The 12,307-nt window shown below is 34.0% G+C and overlaps 1 protein-coding gene across 9 annotated transcripts in view; it reads left to right on the top strand.

The window, feature by feature from the left end:
• Window positions 1–12,307, top strand: part of BLTP1 (bridge-like lipid transfer protein family member 1) — a 194,488-nt gene that overhangs the window by 89,783 nt on the left and 92,398 nt on the right. For all 9 annotated transcript variants that reach the window (XR_015726479.1, XM_045799043.2, XM_045799042.2 and 6 more), the window contains 8 exons: window positions 798–868; window positions 2,952–3,125; window positions 3,599–3,719; window positions 4,967–5,113; window positions 5,506–5,633; window positions 5,965–6,164; window positions 8,816–9,013; window positions 9,713–9,924. Coding sequence is in view for 8 of the 9 variants with exons in the window: in XM_045799043.2 (XP_045654999.2) it covers window positions 798–868; window positions 2,952–3,125; window positions 3,599–3,719; window positions 4,967–5,113; window positions 5,506–5,633; window positions 5,965–6,164; window positions 8,816–9,013; window positions 9,713–9,924 (1,251 nt within the window). In the remaining variant the exon portion in view is untranslated. The remainder of the gene's footprint in view (window positions 1–797; window positions 869–2,951; window positions 3,126–3,598; window positions 3,720–4,966; window positions 5,114–5,505; window positions 5,634–5,964; window positions 6,165–8,815; window positions 9,014–9,712; window positions 9,925–12,307) is intronic.

Here is a 12,307-nt window from a genome sequence, read left to right on the forward strand (position 1 = left end):
ATCCTTACTTAAACATACACACTTATTTAAAGTGTCTTAAATGTTAATTTATTCATTCTTAATTCAGATATTTATTATATACTATTGTGTGCCAGGCATTTGATATACAGTGATGAGGAAAACGGACATAGGATTTAGAGTTTAGGTGTGGGAGACAGACAGTTAATAGGTAAAACAGATAAGTGTATGATTACAAGTTGAGAAGAGTCTTAGGAAGATAATCCAAAGATGCTAGGATAGAGAATAATGAGGGGTGGAGCTACCTATTTGTATTGATAACAAAGGTCTATCTGAGGAGGTAATATTTAAACTGAATCTTAAAGTATGAGAAGAAATTGATGATGGGAAGACCTGGGTACAAGCAGGAGCCTTGCTAAAATTCTAAGGTGGGAAAGAAGTCAGTGCACATAAGTAAGTTAGCAGGGAGACTGCTCATTTTGAGGCTAGAGACCTAAATAAGGGCCAGATCATTAAGGACTTACAGACCATGGTATCAATAGTTAAAATTTCGTTGAAATTTCATTAGGAAACTTGTGAGAGCTTTAAGGAAATGTGATCTCATGTACTTTGGCTACCGAGTAGAATTGAACTGTCATGACCTGAGCTGAAACCAGAGTTGGGCACTCAACTAATTGAGCCACCCAGGCACCTCTATCTTTTGAGTATTTTTATTGTACATATCAAAGTCATATTAACAAGGTAATCTGGATATTCACAAATACCAGTTGATAGCATAAAATTAGAGAACAAATAACATTAAGATTCTAGACTGTGAGTAATGTTTTATATTATTTTAGGTTATCAAACAGGGGCTCACAGCTAATTCTTTACTAGACAGAGGAATGCAACTTTCAGGATCAACTTCAAAGTAAGTAGAAGTTACATACTTTTTTTTTTTTTTAATGTTATGTTAGTCACCATACAGCACATCATTAGTTTTTGATACACTTTTGAAATTTAAAGTCAGTCTTTCTTGGTTATTAGGTATGTAGAGTTTATTCTGAGAAATAACCATTCTTTACTTGACTATAAACTTTATTATTTATTTATTTAAAAATTTTCCCTTCTAATTTAATTCTTTGACCCATGGCTTATTTAGAAATGCAGTATTTAATTTCCCCATATTTGAGAATTTTAAAAGTTATCATTTGTTTCTAATTTATAATTTCATTTTGTAATCACATAGTATGTTCTTTATGATTTTGATCTTTACATTTGTTGAGACTTGTTTTGTACCCCAGCTTGTAGTTGGTATTGGTGAGTGTTCCACGAGCAGGAGAAAGGAAAGTGTTTCCTGCAGTTGTTGGATGGAATAGTGTTCTACACATGGCAGAGTTGGTGGGTGGTGTTATCAAATCTCCCCTAAGCTTACTGGTTTGTTGTTCACCATTTCTATCAGTTGCTGGGAAAGGAGTTAAGTTTAATTGAAGTTGTTAATTTATCTATTTCTGGCTTCAGTTCTATCAGGTTTTTAAAAATTTTTTTAAAAAGATTTTTAAATTTGTTCATTAGAGAGAGAAAGAGCATGAGCAGGGTGGAGGGTCAGAGGGAGAGGGAGAAGCAGACTCCCCACTGAACAGGGAACCAATGTGGGGCTCGATCCCAGGACCCAGGGATCAGGGACTTGAGCTGAAGGCAGATGCTTAACCAACTGAGCCACCCAGGTGCCCCTATCAGTTTTTCTTAACGTATTTTGAAACTCTTAGTGGTTTTTACACAGTGTTGTGTCTGCTTATATCCTTTTATCATTACTCAGATTTGCTCTTTAGCTCATGTCGTAATTCTTTTACGTCCACTTTGATATCTAGCCACTTCAGCTTCCTTAGGCTTAGTGATACATATGTATTCATGGAGTATCTTTTTCCATTATTATTTATTATTTTTACTTTCAACCTGTCTATAATATTTACACTTTAAATGCATTTCTTATAAACAGTAACTAGTTGGCTTTGCATTTTATTTCACTTTTTTTTCTTACAGCTTCTCATTTTTATTTATTCATTCTTAACAAATAACATTTCTTTTTTTTTTTTTAAGATTTTTTAAATTTGTTTATTTGACAGAGAGAGAGACAGCCAGAGAGAGAGGGAACACAAGCAGGGGGAGTGGGAGAGGAAGAAGCAGGCTCCCAGCAGAGGAGGCTGATGTGGGGCTCGATCCTAGGACTCTGGGATCACGCCCTGAGCCGAAGGCAGACGCTTAACGACTGAGCCACCCGGGCGCCCCAACAAATAATATTTCATTGGCCCTCGTGTGGCAAAAATTGTCTAGGGCCTTGGGAAAATGAAAGAAAAATAAGATTAGTTCTGGAACACTTTTTTTTTTAAAGATTTTATTTATTTATTTGACAGTGCGGGAGCACACAAGCAGGGGGTGCGGCTGGCAGAGGGAGAGGGAGAAACAGGCTCTGCACCGAGCAGGGAGCTTGATACGGGCCTCAGTCCCTGGGATCATGACCTGAGCCAAGGGCAGACGCTCAACCCACTGAGCCACCCAAGTACCCTGGAACATCTTTAAAAAATGAAATAATTACCATAAATAATTCAACTCTGTTGTCTGTCATGGTTTTGCCAACATTCATAAGCAGCCACTAGCATTTCTGTTGGACATAACGTGCAAACCATAGCTTGGCATATTGAAATTGGGAACTAACATGAATCCAGTATTGTAGTTTTCATATTTTGGAAAAGCCCCATCAAGTAAATATATCAACTTTTTTTTTCTTACTTTTTTCTTTTCTTACTTTCCTTACTTGTATTAACCATCTTCGATCAGCTTGCATTTTTGCAACTCATTTGTCTCTGCAAAGGATTTGGGACATAAAATATCTAGTCTGATTTCATGAAAATTTTAGCTGAAATAAATGTTTGGTCATTCATTTCAAGGAAACTCTAACTTCTGGTCTTCTTCATGGTCTTTTTAATATGGATTTTGCTTATTCAATTTTATAGTACACCATATACTCCTCTGGAAAAGAAAACTGTTGATAACACAGATGATGAAACATTGACAGAAGAGTGGACCCTGGATCAGCCAGTCTCTCAGACCAGGACCACAGCCATAGTTGAAGTAAAAGGGACTGTTGATATTGTTCTGACTCCCCTGGTGGCTGAAGCATTAGACAGGTATTAATTTTGTTGAAAAATATGGTTTGTAACTACGATTTTATAAAATGATTCAGTATATGTGATATGATTAGTGTATGTGATATGTGTTCATGAAGAAGAATGTTGATGATGGCTCTTTTGGTTGAACAAAGATGAAAGTATGTTTAAAAAGGCCTGTTATCTTTTGTTACTTTTTCAGGATAAATAATTGCAATATTATAATAATTATATTGCATTATATTTTCCATTTTTTGCTTTGGGCTGATGAGCATAAAATGATCAAATACCCAGGAACTAATTATTATTTTTGATATTCTTACTACTACTTAATGAAGGAATAAAGGGGAAATAATAGATTTTTCTGTCCTGCAAGGGAGACAAAACTACCATGAATGAAATCTAGAATGGAACATAACGGAACAGTTTAGATAAACTAAGCCATAGTATTAAGTGATACTGAAGTTTTTCATTTACTGTTTTTCTTCCCTCAGGTATATTGAAGCAATGGTTCATTGTGCTAGTACCCGCCATCCAGCTGCAATTGTAGATGATCTCCATGCCAAAGTTCTCAGGGAGGCTGTCCAAAATAGCAAGACTACCTTCTCAGAAAATGTAAGAACTTTTTATTCAATGAGTTTAGCAAATTGAGTACTCTTCATGTATACATGATATCTGAACTTGAAAAAATACTGAGGTATTAAAATTTTATTAGCCATTTAAATTGGAATACATGGACATTTCTAAATAGTCTTTATATGTTATTGGCTCCTTAAGAGATACCATGTATAACTATACTATGGATTAAATAGCAATAAAATATTTATTAAATTTATAGCTTTATTTTTTTTCTTTTATTTCATAAGTTGCTTAATTGTAAGCATTTCCTAAAGAGCTTTGGTCCTAAATGAATGAGCATTCTTCAGACTGGTACATTCATTTTCTTTCTTTTTTTTTTTTTTTTAAAGATTTTATTTATTTAGTTGACAGAGACAGCCAGCGAGAGAGGGAACACAGGCAGGGGGAGTGGGAGAGGAAGAAGCAGGCTCATAGCAGAGGAGCCTGATGTGGGGCTCGATCCCATAATGCCGGGATCACGCCCTGAGCTGAAGGCAGACGCCTAACGACTGTGCCACCCAGGCGCCCCTGGTACATTCATTTTCTAAGAAAGCAAAGCTGCATTTTATTTTGACTTTTCTCTGTGATTAGATAATTTGTATCTTAATATTTTTGAGATTATTTTTGTTCATCTCAATGAATCAAGTCACCATCTCCTGGTGTGTGATAGTCTACTTATGCTGTAGTTCTAGCTATGGAGCCGGTTTCTTAGCAATCATACCCTGGTGCTCATCTGGTGATTCTCCATTTGACTTTGAAATTTATCTGGGTCATGTTTGGGCTAGAGACCAGAGGCAAGGTAAAGTTAGGCTGACTATTTTTAATGATCCAACTATTCAAAACATTGACATTTCATGTGATATAGCTAGCCAAGGTAGATGAGTACACATCAAAAGAAGTTTGAAAATATTCCCAGTCAACAAGGAGCCAATTATCAAATCCAAAATATGCTGTCAAATAAATATATTTTAGTGATTCTAAAATAATACCTATTGCCATTTTTTTCTGTCTGTTTCTCTATAGACTGGTTTCACTTTATTTTATATCACTTCTCTCAGCCCTGAAGCTACCAGTATTTTTCCTAGCTTTTCAAGGTTTGGACTTGAAGAGTCTGGGTGCTAAACTGGATGGCAGCAGGCATATAGATGGGCATAAGGGAGCACAGTGAATAAGCAAGTTGCTGTTGGATGATGTGGAAATTATGAAAGTTCTGTGAAATAACAATTCAGCTTTAATCTCTTCAGCTATCTTCCAAACAAGATGTCAGAGGAACAAAAACTGAACATGCTACCATAGGAACGACTAACCAAGGACAAGCACAGACAAATCTTGTAATGAAGCAGGATAATGTAACAATTAAAGGTCTTCAGGCTAATGTTAGCATACCAAAGGTAACAATTTAATATTTTAAAAAGTTTTCTTGAAAGAGGAGAACATTTTGGGGGTTTTTATCTTTTGTATTTACTAAACTGAATGGTGGTAGAATAGATTATAATATCAAAAGTATAAATCTTATTCCTTTGATGATCTAATGTAAAAATTAATATAAATAGTATATATAAGTAGAATATTAGGTAGTATTTAGTAAAATATTCCACATCCATCCGGTAACAATTGAATTACGATTACTTTATGAGTCTATGTTTATAAGCTTTATCTTTATTACTCTTAGACACTTAGATATACCATTCCTAACAGTAGTTTTTCATTTTCCTGTATATCTTATGTTTAAGTGATAATATTTCACTTTTTATCTCTGAAATTTATGATGTTTGTGTGTTAGGTAAACTTATGTTTGTTACAAGCCTCAGTGGAAGAATCTCCAAGTACAGCTCCTAGTAAAAGCGTGACTCATGTGTCTCTAGTCGCATTGTGTTTTGACAGAATTGCTACGCAAGTTCGTATGAACAGGTAAGAAGGATTTTATTAATTTGAACCATAAATTTCTTGTTGGATCTAAAAGCAAGCCATAACCATTTAAATACATTTCTGAAAATTCTAATATTAAAACTCAAAATTGGTATTGGAATTTCAAATATCGCTATAGATTAACAAAGTAGGTTTTTAAAAGTTTGTACTGTTTTTACTCATACCATTTTTCAGTAAACACTGAAAAATTTATTAATATTGGTTTAATTTAAACAGTGGAATTTTTTTAATAAAACTGCTTATTAAATGTTTTTACTGAACTATATTATTTAAATGTTAACCATCATACTTTTTTTTTTTCTTTTTCATAAAGAGGTGTGGTTGAAGAGACTTCAAATAATACAGAACCTGGTAGAACATCAAATTTTGATAGGTATGTCCATGCCACTAAGATGCAGCCTCAGTCATCTGGATCTCTCAGATCGAATGCTGGAGCAGAAAAAGGCAAAGAAATTGCAGCCAAGTTAAATATTCATCGAGTTCATGGGCAACTTAGGGGTCTTGATACAACAGGTAGGATTCTACAACAAATATTTTTTTCTTTGACATGTATAAATGTAAGAGGATTTTGCAAAAGGAAACATGATTTTTTTTTCAAGTATTGCTGCAATTTGAGTATTTCATAAGAGAAAGATATTTTTTCATATATTGAACACATGGTATTTATTTATTTACTCACATTCTATGAGAATGGAAGGTAAACTTTGGGAGGAAAGTAAGTGGTATGGCCCAAATTAGGAACTGCTTCTATCTCCAGTTTTCTTTGTGGTATCTGCTTGCTTATTATAGAAGAGAGAGTATGATCTTTATTGTCTTTCTTGCTTTTTAAAATTGTTCTGTTGGCACAACTTCATTAAAAAGAATTAATTGCAGTATCAAAAGCAGATAGTCAAGTCTCCAAAATGTAGTAGCAGTTAGAATGATAGATCCGGCTATGCCTCTTAAAGTCCCTGGTGAGGTGAAAGAGAAAACTAGAGATGTCACATATCCTTTCAATGTTTTTTTTTTTTGTTTGTTTTTTGTTTTTTTTTTTTTTAAAGATTTTATTTATTTATGTGACAGAGAGACAGCCAGCGAGAGAGGGAACACAGCAGGGGAGAGGGAGAGGAAGAAGCAGGCTCCCAGCCCAGGAGCCTGATGTGGGACTCGATCCCGGAACGCCAGGATCACGCCCTGAGCCGAAGGCAGACGCTTAACGACTGCACTACCCAGGCGCCCCCTTTCAATGTTTTTGATGTAATTCAGTGCATTTAGAAGCTTAAATGATCTCAGACTGTCAGAAATTCAGTCTAGAAAACATTGAGTTCGTTAGTCTTATTTGAGACAATTGCTATGCTAAAATCTACATGTGGGACAGGTGACCAATCCTGAATGAACAAATGATTACCTTGAATTTGCTCATTGTATCCTGTAGGCTCTGAAGATTCCATGATTCTTGTCTGTATTCTGGGTCTGTATAACTGTTGTGGCTTTCTCAAAGCTTATTTTACCATCCTTGTGTTTGAGAGCAAAGCATTTGACTTGAGGATTCCAAATAAAGAGACTTTTCTTGGCTACCTGAGATTATCGTCCTAAAGCTGGTATAAAATACAGTGGCTTGAATATAAAAAGACTTTTCTCAGCTCTGTAGTTTGCACTGGTAACCAGTTTGCACTTGCATAAGAGCATAAGAAGTAACTAAATAAAATTTTGAAAGGCACACCAAGCAGAAAAAAGTCATCAAAGACAAAACATTGTATAAAAATGCAGGGAAATATGTAATTATCTTTGCTTATATGTTCATAAGCTGTCTGTGAAAGGATTCTCAATAATCTAATGACTTTTGTTACCTATAGGGAGAGGAAGTGGATTCCTGGGTGTGGTGTCAGAGGCTTTTCATTGTACACCTTTCACACATTTTGGATCTTTGATCTATGCAGGTGTATTACTTAATCAAAAAGTTCAAATAAAATTTAAGTTTAGGGGCGCCTGGGTGGCACAGCGGTTAAGCATCTGCCTTCAGCTCAGGGCGTGATCCCGGCGTTATGGGATCAAGCCCCACACCAGGCTCCTCTGTTATGAGCGTGCTTCTTCCTCTCCCACTCCCCCTGCTTGTGTTCCCTCTCTCGCTGGCTGTCTCTATCTCTGTCGAATAAATAAAATCTTTAAAAAAAAAAAAATTTAAGTTTAATCCTCACCTTATATCATACATCAGAATAAGTTCATGGAATTAAAGGCAAATATAAAAAATACATAATGAGAAAATCATAGAAAAATGTAAGTGAATATTTACTCTCTGATCAGGAAGATTTTTTAATCATAAATGTGAAATATAGTATTTTCATCTGATGGTGTATTATATAACTTAAAATAATATCTTTGAAGAATTTTTAATGCCCTCAGGAAATTATCATGGTTTACTTTTTCTTGAAATATGGGAACCAAAGCTGGTTTGTTTGTAAAATAATCTCTAAAAAGCTAGAAGGAAATTTAATTTGAATGTAAACAAGTTATCTCTGGGTGGTAAATTTACATTTTTTTAAATCTTTTTTTTGCTTTTCTGTATTTATTAGCTGAAATCAGAGAAAGAAATGAAAAAAAGTAAATAAAATACAAACTTTTCAGACATGCAGGATGTTAGTTTCCATATTGCATGTTGTAAGTGGTGGAATTATGGCAATGTCTGCTATGAATTATAATTATATAAAATGTGTTAGCATAAAGCAATCCTTTAGTAAAAGCTATAATTTTCTTATTTTCTAATGTTTTTCCTGTAGCTGGGTAATTAATTAAAATGATTTTTTATTTTGTAAGATGATGAGAAAGTATTTAAAAATAGTTTACCATGAAGCTGAATTATTCAGGAGCTTTTTTTACTTTAGATTTTTAGAGTACCCTATAATCTTTCAGAAATGAATTGATTCTGCCTCTGAGCAATTATTTCTTAATTTTGGAATCTTTTTTTTCTCCCTTTTACGTCAATGTGATTCTGGCACTTTTTAAATTGTTGGACTTTAGGCATTATTTTAGAAATTGGTTGATTCATTTACCTTTCTTTTTGACAGAGTATTAAGTTATCTTTTTAAGACAGACACTGTGCCAAATGTTTACTTTCTCTCTTTTTTTTTTTAAATAGAAACCTCTCTGTCTTTAAAAATGGTCATTTTCTTCTCTTTCGATAATAGATATTGGTACCTGTGCCATCACTGCTATTCCTTTTGAGAAGTCCAAAGTTTTATTTACTCTTGAAGAGTTGGATGAGTTTACTTTTGTGGATGAAACTGATCAGCAAGCTGTTCCAGATGTAACTCGAATAGGTCCCAGCCAAGAAAAATGGGGTTGGATAATGTTTGAATGTGGACTTGAAAATTTAACCATAAAAGGTAAGCATTTTTTTTTTTCATTTCTGCTTAAGTGAGGGATGAATTGGCCCCATGTTGCTGAAATGTTTTGAATAATTGTGACTTTGAATAACCTGAATCAGCATATTTAAGCAGAAAGTTGGGACCTGGGATTATTTACCAGGGTGGATGCCCCATCCCAATTGTGTGAGTGGGACTTTCCCTTCAATGTGTGATTCAAAACTAACAGAGCATATAGACATACAAAACATCACTGCCTGAACAAAAAAATCTGTGGTTCAGAAAAAAAATTTTGAATAAAATATAGAGCCACCCAGCTTTTGAAAGTTTGTGTCTTTGGAAACTGGATTTTTGATTAGTAGAGCTTTGCAGGATGAAAATACCGTAAATCCTTTATTCAGTGAGACAGACTGACTTACAGTTGTCTAACTTACAGTTATATACAGTTTTCTTTTACATTATTAATATATTAAAAAAAGGAAGGCTGAGGTGTATATAAGACTTTTAGGTTTAGTCATATATATAATAGTAATTGAGTATGTCTGTGATTCTTTACCTGATAATCCATTCTGACATAACTTTCATTGATAAGGGCCAAGTTTTAATGAGAAAAAAAGATCTTTATGAATTTTTATTTTTATTTTTTATCTTTATGGGTACCGTGAGTACAGTTTTGAGGTACCTACTGTTTTTAATAAATATATTCTTTCATTCTTATAGGAGGAAGACAGTCTGGTGCTGTTTTATATAATACTTTTGGAATTATGGGTAAAGCTAGTGTCACAGAAAGAGGTGGAGTGCTGACATCCAACAATTCTTCTGATTCTCCAACTGGCAGTGGCTATAATACTGATGTCTCTGATGATAATCTTCCTTGTGATAGAATAAGCCCTTCTTCAGACTTAAATGGAAATTCTGTTTCAGATGAACAAGTTGGTGAATTTTTAATGATAATAGTGCTTTGAAAAAATAACAAAACTACATACACAGTTCAAAGTTAATTTCTGGAATATATTTGCTTCTTTCAATATTTGGAATTTTACTTAAATCGTAGTCAAGATATTTTGGTGATTATACTATTACTAGAATATAATTTTTGAAGCATAGGTACCATACCATAGATATATTTATATCTATCATGGTACCTTGCTTTAACACCTTGCTCATATTGGGCACTTAATAATATTTGTTGAATTAATTAATAGAATTTCAGAAAAGTAGGCATTGTTTTATGTTGTTTCAAGGAGTATAGCAGAATTCATGTAAATACTTAGTTTTGTCACTGGTAGTATTTCATGTAAGTTCTAGATGTTTTTGTCAATATTCACCCATTTCAGCTAGAGTCCTGAAGGATACCTTATATGCAACTCATTTATTATCTTTATTATGGTAGAATGTCATGATGATTAATAAATAGCAATAATAAGAATATTCAGAATTCTAGATTACGGAAGAGTTGTACCACTAACTGATGGGTGCAAGTTTTTTCCTCTTCAAAGTTTCTTTGTCTATAATAGCATTATAAGGATACTGACCTTCTAGACTTATGAGGGTTGAAGGAGATAATACATCTGAAAGGCTTAACTCAGTGTCTAGCACATAGTAAGAATTTGGTAAATGTTGTTTTTAAACACATACATACATACACTTCTGATCATTTGGAAATTAGACCAATTGAAGACCATCTTTCTTTTAATTAAGAAATGTCATCGATATCCACCATTCATTGGCATAATCACCTCTGAACTTCAGGTTTCTGGTAATTTATTTTTTGAAATATTTATTTTTGTTTGATGCATAGTTCAAGAGTTTAATCACAATTTTCTTGTTAGGTCTTCGGATGTATTTGAGTGGTGGTTGGGGATTAGCACTTTAATTAAGGAAATTAAAAAATACAGTAGCTACTCACCAAAAGAGCTGGGAAAAGCCCAGCTGTTGTTTCTTTCTCCTTCTATCCCCCTGAAATACTTGACAGAAACTCAGGTGTCTTCCTTGATCTCTCTGATCCTCCTGTCTTTGCTGAGTGTCCCTTAATTTTGTAACATTGCTTTCCTTGGATTCTCTGACTTTTCCTGGTCCATGTCCTAATTCAGTTATTTGTCCTTAAATGTGGGTGTTCCCTCCATGTTCTGTTCTTGGCTACCTTCTTTTCTTTTCTTTCTTTTTTTTTTTTGCTGTATGTCCACTCCCTGATTTATTTGATTTTGTCATTTTATAGTCCTGCTCCATAATTTGATGACACTAACTCTTTCCCATCAGTTATGCTTTTAGCACCAACATTTCAACTGAGTTCCAGAAGTGTATGCAGTGAGTGGCCTTTTAGCTATCATCATTTACACGTGCCATAGGTACCAAAAATTCAGCCAACCTAAATCCAACTTTATTATTGCTTTGCTTCATATATTATTATAATTAGTTGCTTATTATCTATAAGCCCCCTTCTCTCTTTAAAATTTTGAGTTCTTAAAGACTGTCTTCTCTGTCTTTTGTATACCTTAGTGCCTAGCTCACAGCTTTGTCTGAAACCCACAGGTCATATGTATTTGAGAATGCAGATTTTACCTCTAACAGAAAGGTAATATGGTGTGTGTTTTATATGTTACATAAACTCCTAGTGGAATCTGAGACAGCACTCCATCTTGAAATATTTAAATACTTTTGCAGCACAACATTCATAAAAATTCCGAGTGGAATAAATAGCCTCTCATCAAATTCAGATCAGGTTTTAATGCCACATGTACACAAAAATATTTAGAGTTCTCAGAATGTTCTGAGTTTAGAGCTGCAGATAAAGAATGTGGACTTACAGTTGGTATCTGCTAGCTTCGAAATTCCTATTGCCTATAGTTCACATTGTTTTGTAGCACTTAGGATTCAAAGCTATTTTGTGGATACTCTTCATTCCTTAATCATCCCCACAAGAAAATGCCAGTCTCTTCTTCATCTTGACCAGTAATAGCTAAAAGTGAATTAGAGAGCTGTGAGGAGACATAACAGGCAGTAGACTTTTTTCTTTGTTTCTTTAATATGCTTACCTCCCTGCATTCTAGAGTGGTGATTATACATTAAAAAAAAATACTATTTCTTAATACTGATTCAGATTGCTAGTATAATAATATAACTAATAATTTTTTTATTGTAGAGTGTTATTTCTTTGAACATGGACTACACTAGTATTTTTATGGCACTTTTTTTGGGAATTTGAAATATGTTGTTAAAATGGAATGGAAACCAGATTGTAGTAAGAAGCAGAAGACTGATTCTATCACTCATTCTCCTTAATAGTTGTATGACCTTGGACAAGTCACAAAACCT

Source organism: Ursus americanus, chromosome 13 (genome assembly GCF_024610735.1).
Source record: "Ursus americanus isolate L20-20 chromosome 13, mUrsAme1.1.p, whole genome shotgun sequence".
Classification (NCBI taxonomy): Eukaryota; Metazoa; Chordata; class Mammalia; order Carnivora; family Ursidae; genus Ursus; species Ursus americanus.